Source organism: Dendropsophus ebraccatus, chromosome 4 (genome assembly GCF_027789765.1).
Source record: "Dendropsophus ebraccatus isolate aDenEbr1 chromosome 4, aDenEbr1.pat, whole genome shotgun sequence".
NCBI classification, from domain to species: Eukaryota; Metazoa; Chordata; class Amphibia; order Anura; family Hylidae; genus Dendropsophus; species Dendropsophus ebraccatus.
In genome coordinates this window covers 106,198,534-106,214,655 of record NC_091457.1, presented here as the reverse complement: position 1 = coordinate 106,214,655, position 16,122 = coordinate 106,198,534, and the positions used below count along the sequence as shown (strand labels likewise).

General features: G+C 48.4%; 1 protein-coding gene across 3 annotated transcripts in view; it reads left to right on the top strand.

The window, feature by feature from the left end:
- Nucleotides 1–16,122, top strand: part of IL5RA (interleukin 5 receptor subunit alpha) — a 66,426-nt gene that overhangs the window by 39,652 nt on the left and 10,652 nt on the right. For all 3 annotated transcript variants that reach the window (XM_069968703.1, XM_069968705.1, XM_069968704.1), the window contains exons 3-4: nt 12,879–13,027; nt 15,026–15,146. In XM_069968703.1, the coding sequence (XP_069824804.1) occupies nt 12,879–13,027; nt 15,026–15,146 (270 nt within the window). The remainder of the gene's footprint in view (nt 1–12,878; nt 13,028–15,025; nt 15,147–16,122) is intronic.

Below are 16,122 nucleotides of genomic sequence, written 5' to 3'. Positions count from 1 at the left end.
CCCCTGACTGTAACAGGACCATGTATACTGTACCCCCTGACTGTAACAGGACCGTGTATACTGTACCCCCTGACTGTAACAGGACCATGTATACTCTACCCCCTGAATGTAACAGGACCGTGTATACTGTACCTCCTGACTGTAACAGGACCGTGTATACTGTACCCCCTGACTATAACAGGACCCTGTATACTGTACCCCCTGACTGTAACAGGACCGTGTATACTGTACCCCCTGACTGTAACAGGACCATGTATACTGTACCCCCTGACTGTAACAGGACCATGTATACTGTACCCCCTGACTGTAACAGGACCGTGTATACTGTACCCCCTGACTGTAACAGGACCATGTATACTGTACCCCCTGACTGTAACAGGACCGTGTATACTGTACCCCCTGACTGTAACACACCATGCCACCTGAATGTAGTAGTGTCACAAATGGCATCCTGAGAATTTAGGTCTCACACACCAGGCCCCTCGGGTATAATGATGGTGCACATTGTGCTATAGGTATAACAGGAATATACAGCGTTACAGACTTCAGGAACAGAGAAAATGATGCAGCACAGGAGCCTCCCCTATACCATGACAGCACAGCGCCATATACACATCATATACTGATCCTGCCACATACACCTCCCCTATACCATGACAGCACAGTCACATATACACATCATATACTGATCCTGCCACATACACCTCCCCTATACCATGACCGCACAGTCACAGCGCCATATACACATCATATACTGATCCTGCCACATACACCTCCCCTATACCATGACAGCACAGTCACAGCGCCATATACACATCATATACTGATCCTGCCACATACACCTCCCCTATACCATGACAGCACAGTCACAGCTCCATATACACATCATATACTGATCCTGCCACATACACCTCCCCTATACCATGACAGCACAGTCACAGCGCCATATACACATCATATACTGATCCTGCCACATACACCTCCCCTATACCATGACAGCACAGCGCCATATACACATCATATACTGATCCTGCCACATACACCTCCCCTATACCATGACAGCACAGTCACAGCGCCATATACACATCATATACTGATCCTGCCACATACACCTCCCCTATACCATGACAGCACAGTCACAGCGCCCAGGGGTGATTCTAGCCTCTCTGCTGCCCGAGGCGAACTATAGAATGACGCCCCCCCCCCCGTCAATCCGCCCACATTATAATCCACTACTGCCCCCCCCCCCCCCACTGCTGTCCCCAATAAACATAATGTTTGGTCCCTTGCTGCACAGAGGATGTCAGGAGAGGAGGAGGCTAATCCTATAGGAGAGGTACCAGCAGCACAGAGGATGTCAGGAGATGAGGGTGCTAATCCTATAGGAGAGGTCCCAGCAGCACAGAGGATGTCAGGAGAGGAGGGTGCTAATCCTATAGGAGAAGTCCCAGCAGCACAGAGGATGTCAGGAGAGGAGGGTGCTGATCTTTTAGGAGATGGTCCCCCTCTTCCCCCCTTATAGATGGTCCCCCTCTTCCCCCCTTATAGATGGTCCCCCTCTTCCCCCCCTTATAGATGGTCCCCTCTCCCTTATAGATGGTCCCCCTCTCCCCCCCTTATAGATGGTCCCCCTCTCCCCCCTCCCTTATAGATGGTCCCCCTCTTTCCCCTCCCTTATAGATGGTCCCCCTCTTCCCCCCTTATAGATGGTCCCCCTCTTCCCCCCCCCCTTATAGTTGGTCCCCCTCTTCCCTCTCTCCCCCCCTTATAGATGGTCCCCCTCTCCCCCCCCTTATAGATGGTCCCCCTCTTCCCCCCCCCTTATAGATGGTCCCCCTCTTCCCTCTCTCCCCCTCCCTTATAGATGGTCCCCTCTCCCTTATAGATGGTCCCCCTCCCCCCCTTATACATGGTCCCCCTCTCCCCCCTCCCTTATAGATGCCCCCTTATAGATGGTCCCCCTCTTTCCCCCTCCCTTATAGATGGTCCCCCTCTCCCCCTTATACATGGTCCCCCTCTTCCCCCCCCCTTATAGACGGTCCCCCTCCCGCCCCTCCCTTATAGATGGTCCCCCCCTTATAGATGGTCCCCCTCTTTCCCCCCTCCCTTATAGATGGCCCCCCCCTTATAGATGGTCCCCCTCTTTCCCCCCTCCCTTATAGATGGCCCCCCCCTATAGATGGTCCCCCTCTTCCCTCTCCCCCTCCCTTATAGATGGTCCCCCCCCCTTATAGATCGTCCCCCTCTTTCCCCCCTCCCTTATAGATCGTCCCCCTCTTTCCCCCCTCCCTTATAGATGGCCCCCTTCCCCCCCCCTACCTTATAGATGGTCCCCCTCTCCCCCCCCCCCCCCCCCCTGCACAGCAGATAAAACAAAACAAAAAACAGCACACAACTCACCTGCCCTCCGTTCCCCCGTCGAGCCTCTCTGGTCTGGTCCCGGCTGATGTGCGGCTGCCCGGGGTGTCCCGTCCTGTCCCCGGCAGCGCGCGCATCACAGAGCTCCCCGTGCGCCTGTGCCTGTGACTTCCGGCGCACGGGGAGCTCTCTGATGCGCGCGCTGCCGGGGACAGGACGGGACACCCCGGGCAGCCGCACATCAGCCGGGGGACTAAGGCTGCATTCCCACGTTCCGTGATCCTGACGGATCACGGACGTGGAATGCATGTACTGCACTAAACAAAACAGAAAGATATCACCATTGATACCATTACATAATACCGCCATACCATGACCCCTATCAGTACAAGCCTATAACAGAGTGAAGTTACATCCAGTGACTCACCGGAGGCGTCTTCTCCGATCAGAGTCTGTCACCTTTTCTTTTTCTCTCCATCCAGCCTGGGCCACCTTGAAGTCTTCTCCTGGCTGTGAATCTTCTCTCCAGAATCTGCCAGACAAATATTTTAGGCTCCAACACATACAGTAGTTAGGTCCCTTATACCCCTATACAGTAGTTACACCCCTCTGTACCCCTACATAGTTACACCCCTCTGTGCCTCCATAGTTTTAAGGTGTCCCTGTAGTATATAGACCCTCATGTGCTCCTCCAGTTATATACAGCCCTCCTGTGCGCTCCCCCATTAGTATATAGCCCCCCTGTGCACTCTCCCCAGTAGTATATAGCCCCCTGTGCTCACCCACAATAGTATATAGCCCCCCTGTGCTCTCCCCCAATAGTATATAGCCCCCCTATGCTCTCCCACAATAGTATATAGCCCCCCTGTGCTCTCCCACAATAGTATATAGCCCCCCTGTGCTCTCCCACAATAGTATATAGCCCCCTGTGCTCTCCCCCAATAGTATATAGCCCCCCTGTGCTCTCCCACAATAGTATATAGCCCCCCTGTGCTCTCCCCCAATAGTATATAGCCCCCCTGTGCTCCCCCTCAATAGTATATAGCCCCCCTGTGCTCTCCATAATATATAGCCCCCTGTGCTCTCCCCCATAGTATATAGACCCCTGTGCTCCCCAATAGTATATAGCTCCCCTGTGCTCCCCAATAGTATATAGCCCCTGTGCTCCCCAATAGTATATAGCTAACCTGTGCTCCCCAATAGTATATAACCCCCTGTGCTCCCCCATAGTATATAGCTCCCTTGTGCTCCCCAATAGTATATAGCCCCCTGTGCTCCCCAGTAGTATATAGCCCCCTGTGCTCCCCATAGTATATAGCTCCTCTGTGCTCCCCAATAGTATATAGCCCCTGTGCTCCCCAATAGTATATAGCTAACCTGTGCTCCCCAATAGTATATAACCCCCTGTGCTCCCCCATAGTATATAGCCCCCTGTGCTCCCCCATAGTATATAGCCCCCTGTGCTCCCCAGTAGTATATAGCCCCCTGTGCTCCCCATAGTATATAGCTCCCCTGTGCTCCCCCATAGTATATAGCTCCCCTGTGCTCCCCCATAGTATATAGCCCCCTGTGCTCCCCCAAAGTATATAGCTCCCGTGTGCTCCCCCATAGTATATAGCTCCCCTGTGCTCCCCAATAGTATATAGCCCCCTGTGCTTCCCAATAGTATATAGCTCCCCTGTGCTCCCCAATAGTATATAGCTCCCCTGTGCTCCCCCATAGTGTATAGCCCCCTGTGCTCCCCCATAGTATATAGCCCCCTGTGCTCCCCAATAGTATATAGCCCCCGTTCTCCCCCATAGTGTATAGCCCCCTGTGCTCCCCCATAGTATATAGCTCCCGTGCTCCCCCATAGTATATAGCCCCCTGTGCTCCCCCATAGTATATAGCCCCCTGTGCTCCCCCATAGTATATAGCCCCCTGTGCTCCCCCAAAGTATATAGCTCCCCTGTGATCCCCCATAGTATATAACTCCCCTGTGCTCCCCAATAGTATATAGCCCCCTGTGCTTCCCAATAGTATATAGCTCCCCTGTGCTCCCCAATAGTATATAGCTCCCCTGTGCTCCCCCATAGTGTATAGCCCCCTGTGCTCCCCCATAGTATATAGCTCCCCTGTGCTCCCCCATAGTATATAGCCCCCTGTGCTCCCCCATAGTATACAGCCCCCTGTGCTCCCCAATAGTATATAGCCCCCGTTCTCCCCCATAGTATATAGCCCCCTGTGCTCCCCAATAGTATATAGCCCCCGTTCTCCCCCATAGTATATAGCCCCCCTGTGCTCCCCAATAGTATATAGCCCCCGTTCTCCCCCCTAGTATATAGCCCCCCTGTGCTCCCCAATAGTATATAGCCCCCGTTCTCCCCTATAGTATATAGCCCCCGTTCTCCCCCATAGTATATAGCCCCCCTGTGCTCCCCAATAGTATATAGCCCCTGTTCTCCCCCATAGTATATAGCCCCCTGTTCTCCCCCATAGTATATAGCCCCCTGTGCTCCCCAATAGTATATAGCTCCCCCTCCCATATAACATTGAAAAAAACAAACACTGTTACTCACCTGGGTCCACGCGTTCCTCTTCTCTTCCCTCCTGTGGCCGCACTTCCTGCAGTCACAAGAGGCTGCACTCCCCTTACCCTCGCGCCGACGCTCCAGTGACGTCGGGCGCTAGAGGGAGAGTGCGGCCTCTTGTGACCGCAGGAAGTGCGGCCACAAGAGTGAGTGACTGACAGGGAGGGAGCCAATGGCTCTCTCTCTGTCAGTGTCGCTGCTGCTGCAGCGCAGAAGCGCCGCAGCAGCAGCGGACGGGGGCAGCGGCGGACGGGGGGGCCCTGCAGGGGGCGCCATGGAGGGGTAAGTAGATTACCCATCCATGGCGCTCCCCCCTGACAGGCTGGTGGCCGGAGCCCTGTGCGACCGCACTGGTCGCACATAGCAACGGCCGGCCTGCTCGGGGGGGCCCCTTTAACCAGTGGGCCCGGTGCACGTGCACCATGTGCCCTCTGGTTAAAGCGGCCCTGGGTACAGTCAGTGGCGGATTATAATGTGGGCGGCCGCCCGAACCGCTCATATTATAATCTGCCACTGAATGCCGCCCCCATGAAGACAGCTGGTGGCGCCGCCTGAGGCAGACGATTCAGGTCGCCTCATCATTGCGGCGCCCCTGACAGCGCCATATACACATCATATACTGATCCTGCCACATACACCTCCCCTATACCATGACAGCACAGTCACATATACACATCATATACTGATCCTGCCACATACACCTCCCCTATACCATGACAGCACAGTCACAGCGCCATATACACATCATATACTGATCCTGCCACATACACCTCCCCTATACCATGACAGCACAGCGCCATATACACATCATATACTGATCCTGCCACATACACCTCCCCTATACCATGACAGCACAGTCACAGCTCCATATACACATCATATACTGATCCTGCCACATACACCTCCCCTATACCATGACAGCACAGTCACAGCGCCATATACACATCATATACTGATCCTGCCACATACACCTCCCTATACCATGACAGCACAGCGCCATATACACATCATATACTGATCCTACCACATACACCTCCCCTATACCATGACAGCACAGTCACAGCTCCATATACACATCATATACTGATCCTGCCACATACACCTCCCCTATACCATGACAGCACAGTCACAGCGCCATATACACATCATATACTGATCCTACCACATACACCTCCCCTATACCATGACAGCACAGTCACAGCTCCATATACACATCATATACTGATCCTGCCACATACACCTCCCCTATACCATGACAGCACAGCGCCATATACACATCATATACTGATCCTGCCACATACACCTCCCCTATACCATGACAGCACAGTCACAGCCCCATATACACATCATATACTGATCCTGCCACATACACCTCCCCTATACCATGACAGCACAGTCACATATACACATCATATACTGATCCTGCCACATACACCTCCCCTATACCATGACCGCACAGTCACAGCTCCATATACACATCATATACTGATCCTGCCACATACACCTCCCCTATACCATGACAGCACAGTCACAGCGCCATATACACATCATATACTGATCCTGCCACATACACCTCCCATATACCATGACAGCACAGTCACAGCGCCATATACACATCATATACTGATCCTACCACATACACCTCCCCTATACCATGACAGCACAGTCACAGCGCCATATACACATCATATACTGATCCTGCCACATACACCTCCCCTATACCATGACAGCACAGTCACAGCGCCATATACACATCATATACTGATCCTACCACATACACCTCCCCTATACCATGACAGCACAGCGCCATATACACATCATATACTGATCCTACCACATACACCTCCCCTATACCATGACAGCACAGTCACATATACACATCATATACTGATCCCGCCACATACACCTCCCCTATACCATGACAGCACAGCGCCATATACACATCATATACCGATCCTGCCACATACACCTCCCCTATACCATGACAGCACAGCGCCATATACACATCATATACTGATCCTGCCACATACACCTCCCCTATACCATGACAGCACAGTCACAGCGCCATATACACATCATATACTGATCCTGCCACATACACCTCCCCTATACCATGACAGCACAGTCACAGCGCCATATACACATCATATACTGATCCTGCCACATACACCTCCCCTATACCATGACAGCACAGTCACAGCGCCATATACACATCATATACTGATCCTGCCACATACACCTCCCTATACCATGACAGCACAGTCACAGCGCCATATACACATCATATACTGATCCTGCCACATACACCTCCCCTATACCATGACAGCACAGCGCCATATACACATCATATACTGATCCTGCCACATACACCTCCCTATACCATGACAGCACAGCGCCATATACACATCATATACTGATCCTGCCACATACACCTCCCCTATACCATGACAGCACAGTCACAGCGCCATATACACATCATATACTGATCCTGCCACATACACCTCCCCTATACCATGACAGCACAGTCACAGCGCCATATACACATCATATACTGATCCCGCCACATACACCTCCCCTATACCATGACAGCACAGTCACAGCGCCATATACACATCATATACTGATCCTACCACATACACCTCCCCTATACCATGACAGCACAGTCACAGCGCCATATACACATCATATACTGATCCTACCACATACACCTCCCCTATACCATGACAGCACAGTCACATATACACATCATATACTGATCCCGCCACATACACCTCCCCTATACCATGACAGCACAGTCACAGCGCCATATACACATCATATACTGATCCTACCACATACACCTCCCCTATACCATGACAGCACAGCGCCATATACACATCATATACTGATCCTACCACATACACCTCCCCTATACCATGACAGCACAGTCACATATACACATCATATACTGATCCCGCCACATACACCTCCCCTATACCATGACAGCACAGCGACATATACACATCATATACCGATCCTGCCACATACACCTCCCCTATACCATGACAGCACAGCGCCATATACACATCATATACTGATCCTGCCACATACACCTCCCCTATACCATGACAGCACAGTCACAGCGCCATATACACATCATATACTGATCCTGCCACATACACCTCCCCTATACCATGACAGCACAGTCACAGCGCCATATACACATCATATACTGATCCTGCCACATACACCTCCCCTATACCATGACAGCACAGCGCCATATACACATCATATACTGATCCTGCCACATACACCTCCCCTATACCATGACAGCACAGTCACAGCGCCATATACACATCATATACTGATCCTGCCACATACACCTCCCCTATACCATGACAGCACAGTCACAGCGCCATATACACATCATATACTGATCCTGCCACATACACCTCCCCTATACCATGACAGCACAGTCACAGCGCCATATACACATCATATACTGATCCTGCCACATACACCTCCCTATACCATGACAGCACAGTCACAGCGCCATATACACATCATATACTGATCCTGCCACATACACCTCCCCTATACCATGACAGCACAGCGCCATATACACATCATATACTGATCCTGCCACATACACCTCCCCTATACCATGACAGCACAGTCACAGCGCCATATACACATCATATACTGATCCTGCCACATACACCTCCCCTATACCATGACAGCACAGTCACAGCGCCATATACACATCATATACTGATCCCGCCACATACACCTCCCCTATACCATGACAGCACAGTCACAGCGCCATATACACATCATATACTGATCCTACCACATACACCTCCCCTATACCATGACAGCACAGTCACAGCGCCATATACACATCATATACTGATCCTACCACATACACCTCCCCTATACCATGACAGCACAGTCACATATACACATCATATACTGATCCCGCCACATACACCTCCCCTATACCATGACAGCACAGTCACAGCGCCATATACACATCATATACTGATCCTGCCACATACACCTCCCCTATACCATGACAGCACAGTCACAGCGCCATATACACATCATATACTGATCCTGCCACATACACCTCCCCTATACCATGACAGCACAGTCACATATACACATCATATACTGATCCCGCCACATACACCTCCCCTATACCATGACAGCACAGCGCCATATACACATCATATACTGATCCTGCCACATACACCTCCCCTATACCATGACAGCACAGCGCCATATACACATCATATACTGATCCTGCCTGACCCAGTACAAGGACCCAATACAATAAGGATATAAAGCACCAGTGTCAGGAGAATTAGCCTGTACATAATAAACACATGTGTTCACCAACCTGTGGGTCCCAAGCTGTGGCAGGACTACAACTCCTATCATGCTGTGACTGTTGTAGTTTTGGAGCAGCTGGTGACCCACAGGTTGGGGAACAATATGGGAAGTGCTGTGTATAGAGGAGCAGTGCAGGGATATGGGGCAGTGTTATATGGGGCAGCCCTGTGACCTAGGTGACCTCCCTCTCCCAGCACTCCCAGCCTCCCTACACCTACAGGATGATGAGAGTCAGTCAGTGAACTCACCAGACAGCAGCCCCAGCAGTCGGCACGGCCTCCAGCAGTCAGATAGTGAGGAGGTCACATGGTGAGGAGGGGGCGGAGCCTCTAGTCCGAGTGAAAGGTCCTAGCAGGTCCTTGCAGGCCATCTTCAGGGCAGAGCAATGATCCTGCTCGGGGTGAGGGGATATTCACACTGCCTGCCCAGGAGGGGAGAGAGTGGGAGGACATGAGGATGCTGAAGGTGAGCAGGGAGGGGTAGCACTCTGAGGCCACCAGGAGTACAGGAGCCTGGAGTAATTTTTTTTTTTGGAGATTGAAATTGCGCCCCCTGTAACTCACCACTAGATGGCGCCCTAGGCCATCGCCTACCCTGGCCTACCCTTTGTCCCGGCCCTGATCCAGGTTGCTGAAGTACAACTCCCATCATGCCCTACTGACAGGTCATGATGGGAGTTGTAGTTCTGCAGCCTGTGGCCATACAGGTACACTAGGGGCTGTGTGGGTACCTGTGATTTATGTTGACCATATTAAGAACTATTTTATTTTTTTTTGTCATCAGGAAATCCTGAAGGTTTTTCCTGATGGTAAAAACGGATTACTGTCAGGAAATCCAGATACTTTCCTGATGACATTTGAGGTCTCCTGATCAGGATTTCCTGACAGTAAAAACTGACACGGACGTGTGAATGGGGCCTAAAAGTTCTTACTCATGTAACTCATAAAAAAAACACGATTTTATGCAATAGTTGGTGTGTAAAAGCTATGATTGTAATATCCAGAATCCTTTGAGGCTCCAGCTTTGTAGACTTCTGGACAGCTCGCTGCTGTTTGTCGCTTAAGAAACAATGAGATTTTTGTAATGAAGCCACATGGCCCTGCTTATTTACAGACACACCCGAGCACCATGATACAATTTATCAGAACCACAAGCTTCAACATGTGTGATATTTTTTTTCTTGATTGCTAACTAGAGGCAGCTGTGAAGTTAAAGAATGCCAGAGGGAAGAGGTTAAAGTCCTGCTGTTATCTGAGCATGGGGGAGAGGACAGAGTAAATCTAGATTCACCTCATGATTTGGCCATCCAATGACCAGATACGTTGGAAAAATCTGAAAATGGGGTGCTGACGTACCTATGCTATTCGTTTCAGTGACCCGAACCTTGCTTTTTAGTCAGAGCCCAACCTTTTGTGTACTTGGAATATGAACTATGAAAATAACTATATTTGGGCCATTAAAATGAATAGGACCCATGCTAGTTTGAGCTCCAAATTGAGAAATTTTTCCATCATTTCCATCATGTGGCCTAATCATGTTGTGAGTCAGGTCGAAGAACCTCTGATGAGGCAGCAGGTGGATTTCAGACTAGCTCAGACTCCTAATAGACCTGGCACAGACATAGACGGCAGAGGGGCCCTTTGCACGCAGCCCCTTATGTGTAAACTATCTTGAAGAGGTTATCCCATGCTCAAAAGTTATTCACTGAAGAAGTAATAACTAGGGGATTGATAGGGGTCAGACCACTGGGGCAAGATGAATTTGAATAAATTGTGATTATCAGTGAGTGGAGCTATATTTATGGCTAATCTGCTGCGTATCTGCTACGTATCACAGCAGTAAATACGCAGCGTATAAGCCGTGTGTGTTTGTACCCTTATTACTCATGAGCCTATGGGTGTGTGCTGTGGTATCGGGTCTTGCTGTTTCTAGTGAAGTAGGTTCTGCAGTGCTGCTGTGGGATCTGGCATTTCTTGTTGGATTATGTTTTGGTGATATCTGATCATTTATCACATAATGATATATGCATTGGTGACAGTTTAAGGGCTTCTGCTTCCCATTACTTTTAATAGTATTGTTGTTATAGAATTTTATATACATTTATTTGTACCTACAGACCCACAATAGTGACAGGCACTATACCACAGACACAAAGTTCCCATAATAGTGACAGCCACATTGTAATGTCCCCATGTTGGTGACAGCCACAGTGTCTCCATAAAAGTGAGAGACACAGTAAAACCTACAAGACACAGGTGACAATGTGCCAAATGTAGTGTCCCCAGCAGGGAAACAGTCCAGGACAGGCATTCACCGTTTGTGTTGTCCGTGTTTCACAGACAGAACACAGAACGTGTGAATGCAGTCTAAGACTATCAGCCGTGCAATAGAACAGCGACATCTGGTGGCGGGAGCCGCCTACTACCGACTTCAGTCTCAGAGCTTACACACACATATGGTACCAACCTATACTTGTTTACAAAAAAACAGTGGACCCCTCTCAGACACTGAATTGGTCACATGAACTAATCCTCCTGCTACACTGCTAGAATTAGCTAATCTTTCAGCAGGTCTTCCCTTTAGCCATTGGCCCACCAAGTCACTTGTTCAGCTTTAGGGGCCTATTCGACGAAGCGATAATCAGTCGAATCGGCCCGATTCAGCCGATTATCGCTCTGTGGAATAGAGAGAACGATCAGCCGATGATCATGTCATCGGTTGATAGTTCATTTAGGTTCAAACCTAAAATCATCAGTCGCCACCCGCACATCGCTACGTGGAATAGATACATTACCTGTCCAGGCGCAGGTCTTCTCCTTCTTCCTCCCGGTCCCGCGCCGCAGCAGCTTTGGAGCGGCCTGTCTGAACTGACACCACACTCCACCGACCCCTCTCCTTCATACATGTAGCACAAGAGAGACCCTATGGCCTGAGGAAGGTCCAGGTTGGACCGAAACGTTGCACAATACATTATTGGTCTCATCTCATGTACTTTCTGTCAATGGTCGGAGTATATACCTTGTATCACACTATTCAATAAAACCTTCACCTATTCTTGCACGCAACACGAGTGCCGTGGTTTCTACTGTACAGTATCAGAGGTTGAAGAACCCATTTACCACTGAGCACCGGCTCTAAAATCTAAGGCAGAGGTGTGCAGCACTGATCCAATACATACATGTCTGAACTGACAGACCGCTCAGCCAATCACTGGCCAGGAGCAGTCTGTTAGTTCAGATAGGCTGCTCAACAGCTGCTGCGGCGCGGGACTGGGAGGAAGAAGGAGAAGACCTGCGCCTGGCCAGGTAATGTATGAAACAAGAGCTGCAAGGACATCGGTAACAATGTCCTTGCAGCCCTCGCTAAATGCTTGTCGGGCCGTGGAATAGGCCCAGTAAACGAGCGCCGATCTAGCAGATCGGCGCTCGTTTACATCGTTGATCGGGCCCTGCTCGGTCCGTGAAATAGGACCCTTAGGCTATAAAAAAATTGAGTTAATGAAATGTATAAATGTTCTGCTGCTACTGCCTGTCTGTCACCATCTAGTAAACAACCATTATTATTTCTAACTTGTAGATGGTATTGAGCCACCGCAGGAGTTGAACGTCAATGTTTACCCACCTGGTAAGGTTGTTCTGACCTGGAAACACACTGTACCACCACAGAATGAAACAGTATTATATTGGGTGATAGTCAACACTTCAAACAAGTCAGAAGAATTTGTGGTAAGATTTATATCAGATATACAAATCTGATTATATACCAGAAGATGCCTAGGTTATAACAGCATAATCCACATTACTATAAAATATATACCAGATGTATATACAGTGGTGCCTTGAATTACGAGCATAATCCGTTCCGGGACCGTGCTTGTAATCCAAATCCACTCTTAAACCAAAGCAAATTTTCCCATAAGAAATCACTTATATGCAGACAATTGGTTCCACACCCCAAAAATAATGACTTATTATTCTGAATAACATGTAAAACAGATGAAACAAACATTCAGAAACAGCAGAATATGTGATATTATAAGTTACTGTACAGTAATGGAGAGGATGGGAAACAAGGGCTGACATGAAGGGAGCATGAAGGAATAAGCAGGACAGATGTGGGCACATACATGCAGCACTCTCTGTCCGGGGAGAGAGGGGTTACAGCTATGGAGAGATTACCTCCACAGTCCTGTCCCCTGATGTAAGCCCCAGCCTGAAGTGGATCTGCTATGATTTAGAAGGTGAGGGAGACTTCCTGGGTCAGAGTACAGGGTTTTAGACCCCGCTGTGCAGACCATGCCCCTCCTCCACTTGCGCTCCCAACCAGTACAGGGAGCTCTTAAACCAAAGCAATGCTCTTAAACCAAGTTACTCTTAAACCAAGGTACCACTGTATAATTATATACTAACAGATGCCCATGTTATACCAGAATAGTCCACATTATTGTATAAGGCTATGTTTACACTATGTTAAAAAAAAAATAGAGAGAGAGCGAAAGGGTGGACGCAATTTAAAAAAAAAAATAACAAAAAAACATGACATCCGGTATTGGGCTATGTTCACACAATATATTTCAGTCAGTATTGTGGTCCTCATATTGCAACCAAAACCAGGAGTAATAAAAACAGCAGCTGATAAGTATGGGAAGGCTTAAGATTTTTTAAATAGAAGTAAATTGCAAATCTTAATAACTTTTTGAAACCAATTTTTTTTTTTTTGCTGGACAGCCCCTTTAATGTTCATGCCATTGACTTTATTTTAAGTTGTTCACACATTGATTTTTTTCACCATCCTTTCTATTAAATGTAATAGACATTTTAATTTAAGGCACACCTAAAAGGGTCGACTTTTTATTTAAGCCAGAATAATGTTCCTACGGCCATCATTGCAATGATGGCCGTTTGAACACGCTAAACCATGGCCATTATTTGATACTTAAAACAACGGCTATTGTCTTGAGTATCAAACAACAGGCAGAAAAAAAACACTGTGTGAACAGAGCCTAAGGGTATATTCACACTGGCGGGCTCGCAGCCCGGCAGGTCCTGGCAGTTCCCATACACTACATACTTGCTGTGGTCTAAACGACCGCAGCGAGTATGTAATTATACCGCCCTTAACCCCTTCTGCTCCCCCGCTGTGTATATACTTTACCTGTCCTCGCTGCACGGGTCCGGCGTCCTGCTCTCCTGTCCGGCCAATCAGTGTGTTGCCCAGCCGCAGCCACTGATTGGCCGGGCGGGAGAGCAGGACGCCGGACCCGTGCAGCGACGACAGGTAAAGTATATACACAGCGGGGGAGCAGAAGGGGTTAAGGGCGGTATAATTACATACTCGCTGCGGTCGTTTAGACCGCAGCAAGTATGTAGTGTATAGGAACTGCCAGGACCTGCCGGGCTCGCAGCGAGAATCTCGCTGCGAGCCCGTCCGTGTGAATATACCCTAAAAGAACATTTATAATTTATACCAGCTGTACATATATAATTATATACAGAAGATACCCAGGTTATACAAGCTGCACATATGTAATTATATACAAAAGATACCGATACCCAGGATATACAAGCATGGCCCATATCACTGTGGGAAAGAAGATGTACCAGTTATACATAAATACCAGTTATACATAAATAATTATATACAGAAGATACCCTGTTATACCAGTTGATATAAATGTATAATCTGTATTATGTGTTGTACTGAATTTACTTCTTGTCTTGTAGACCTATGCAAATACTTTCACACATATAACAGAGCTGCACAATGGTCTCAGCGTTAAGGTAGCTGCACTAATATCTGATAAATTAACTGACTGGGTGTCTAAAGATATTCCCCCGTATCCAGGTGAGTGCAATCCTCAGTGCATGCCTAATGGTGCGTTTACATAAACAGATTTATCTGACAGATTTTGGAAGCCAAAGCCAGGAACAGACTATAAACAGAGAACAGTTCATAAAGGAAAGACTGAGATTTCTTCTTTTTTTAAATCCATTCCTGGCTTTGGCTTCAAAAATCTGCCAGATAAATCTCTCTGTCTAAAGGTACCCTAAGGCTAGAGCTACATACCCTATCAGGAGGGTTTTGTTCAGCCAGAAACCACTGTGTCATGCTGCCTGTTTTGCAACTCTGCCAGTCATTGAAGTGAATAGGGTTCACTTGTTGTGGATCACAATGCAACCCCATTCACTTGAATAGGTGGCAGATGTGTGCAACAGGCAGCATGACACAGTGGCTTCTGGTTGCACAACCAGAAATCTCCATGTAGCCCTAGCCTAATATGTTTCAGGTGTATAGGATAATTATATATATATATATATATATATATATATATGGTGAATCTGTGTGCGCCCGCATCCCAATTCAGCACAAATGAAGTGCATGCGGCCGGTACTGCAGTACCGGACGGGATGATATTCACTGACACCGGCCATTCTGTGACTCGGCTGGGTCACAGAACGGCCATTGTCTTACAGCGTGTGAACCCGGCCTTAATATCCACTAAAATATTGCATGATAGCCTTTGTTATTGCATGACAGCAAATGTGTATGCTGGCAGTGGATTTTTTCATGAATAATGCAGAAATCTCTCCAAGGATTTCGTAAAGGGCAGGGGGTTCACACCCATGTATGTGTATATATAAATGCTTGCATGGTACAGTAAATAATTGTTTCATAGTTAAAGAACAGCAGTATTCCCCCTACAATGCAGTATATTTCAGTAGTGTGCTTCTCTTACAGGAAGTGAAAGAGGGAGATTTATCAAACTGGTGTAAAGTGAAACTGTCTCAGTTGCCCCTAGCAACCAATCAGATTCCACTTT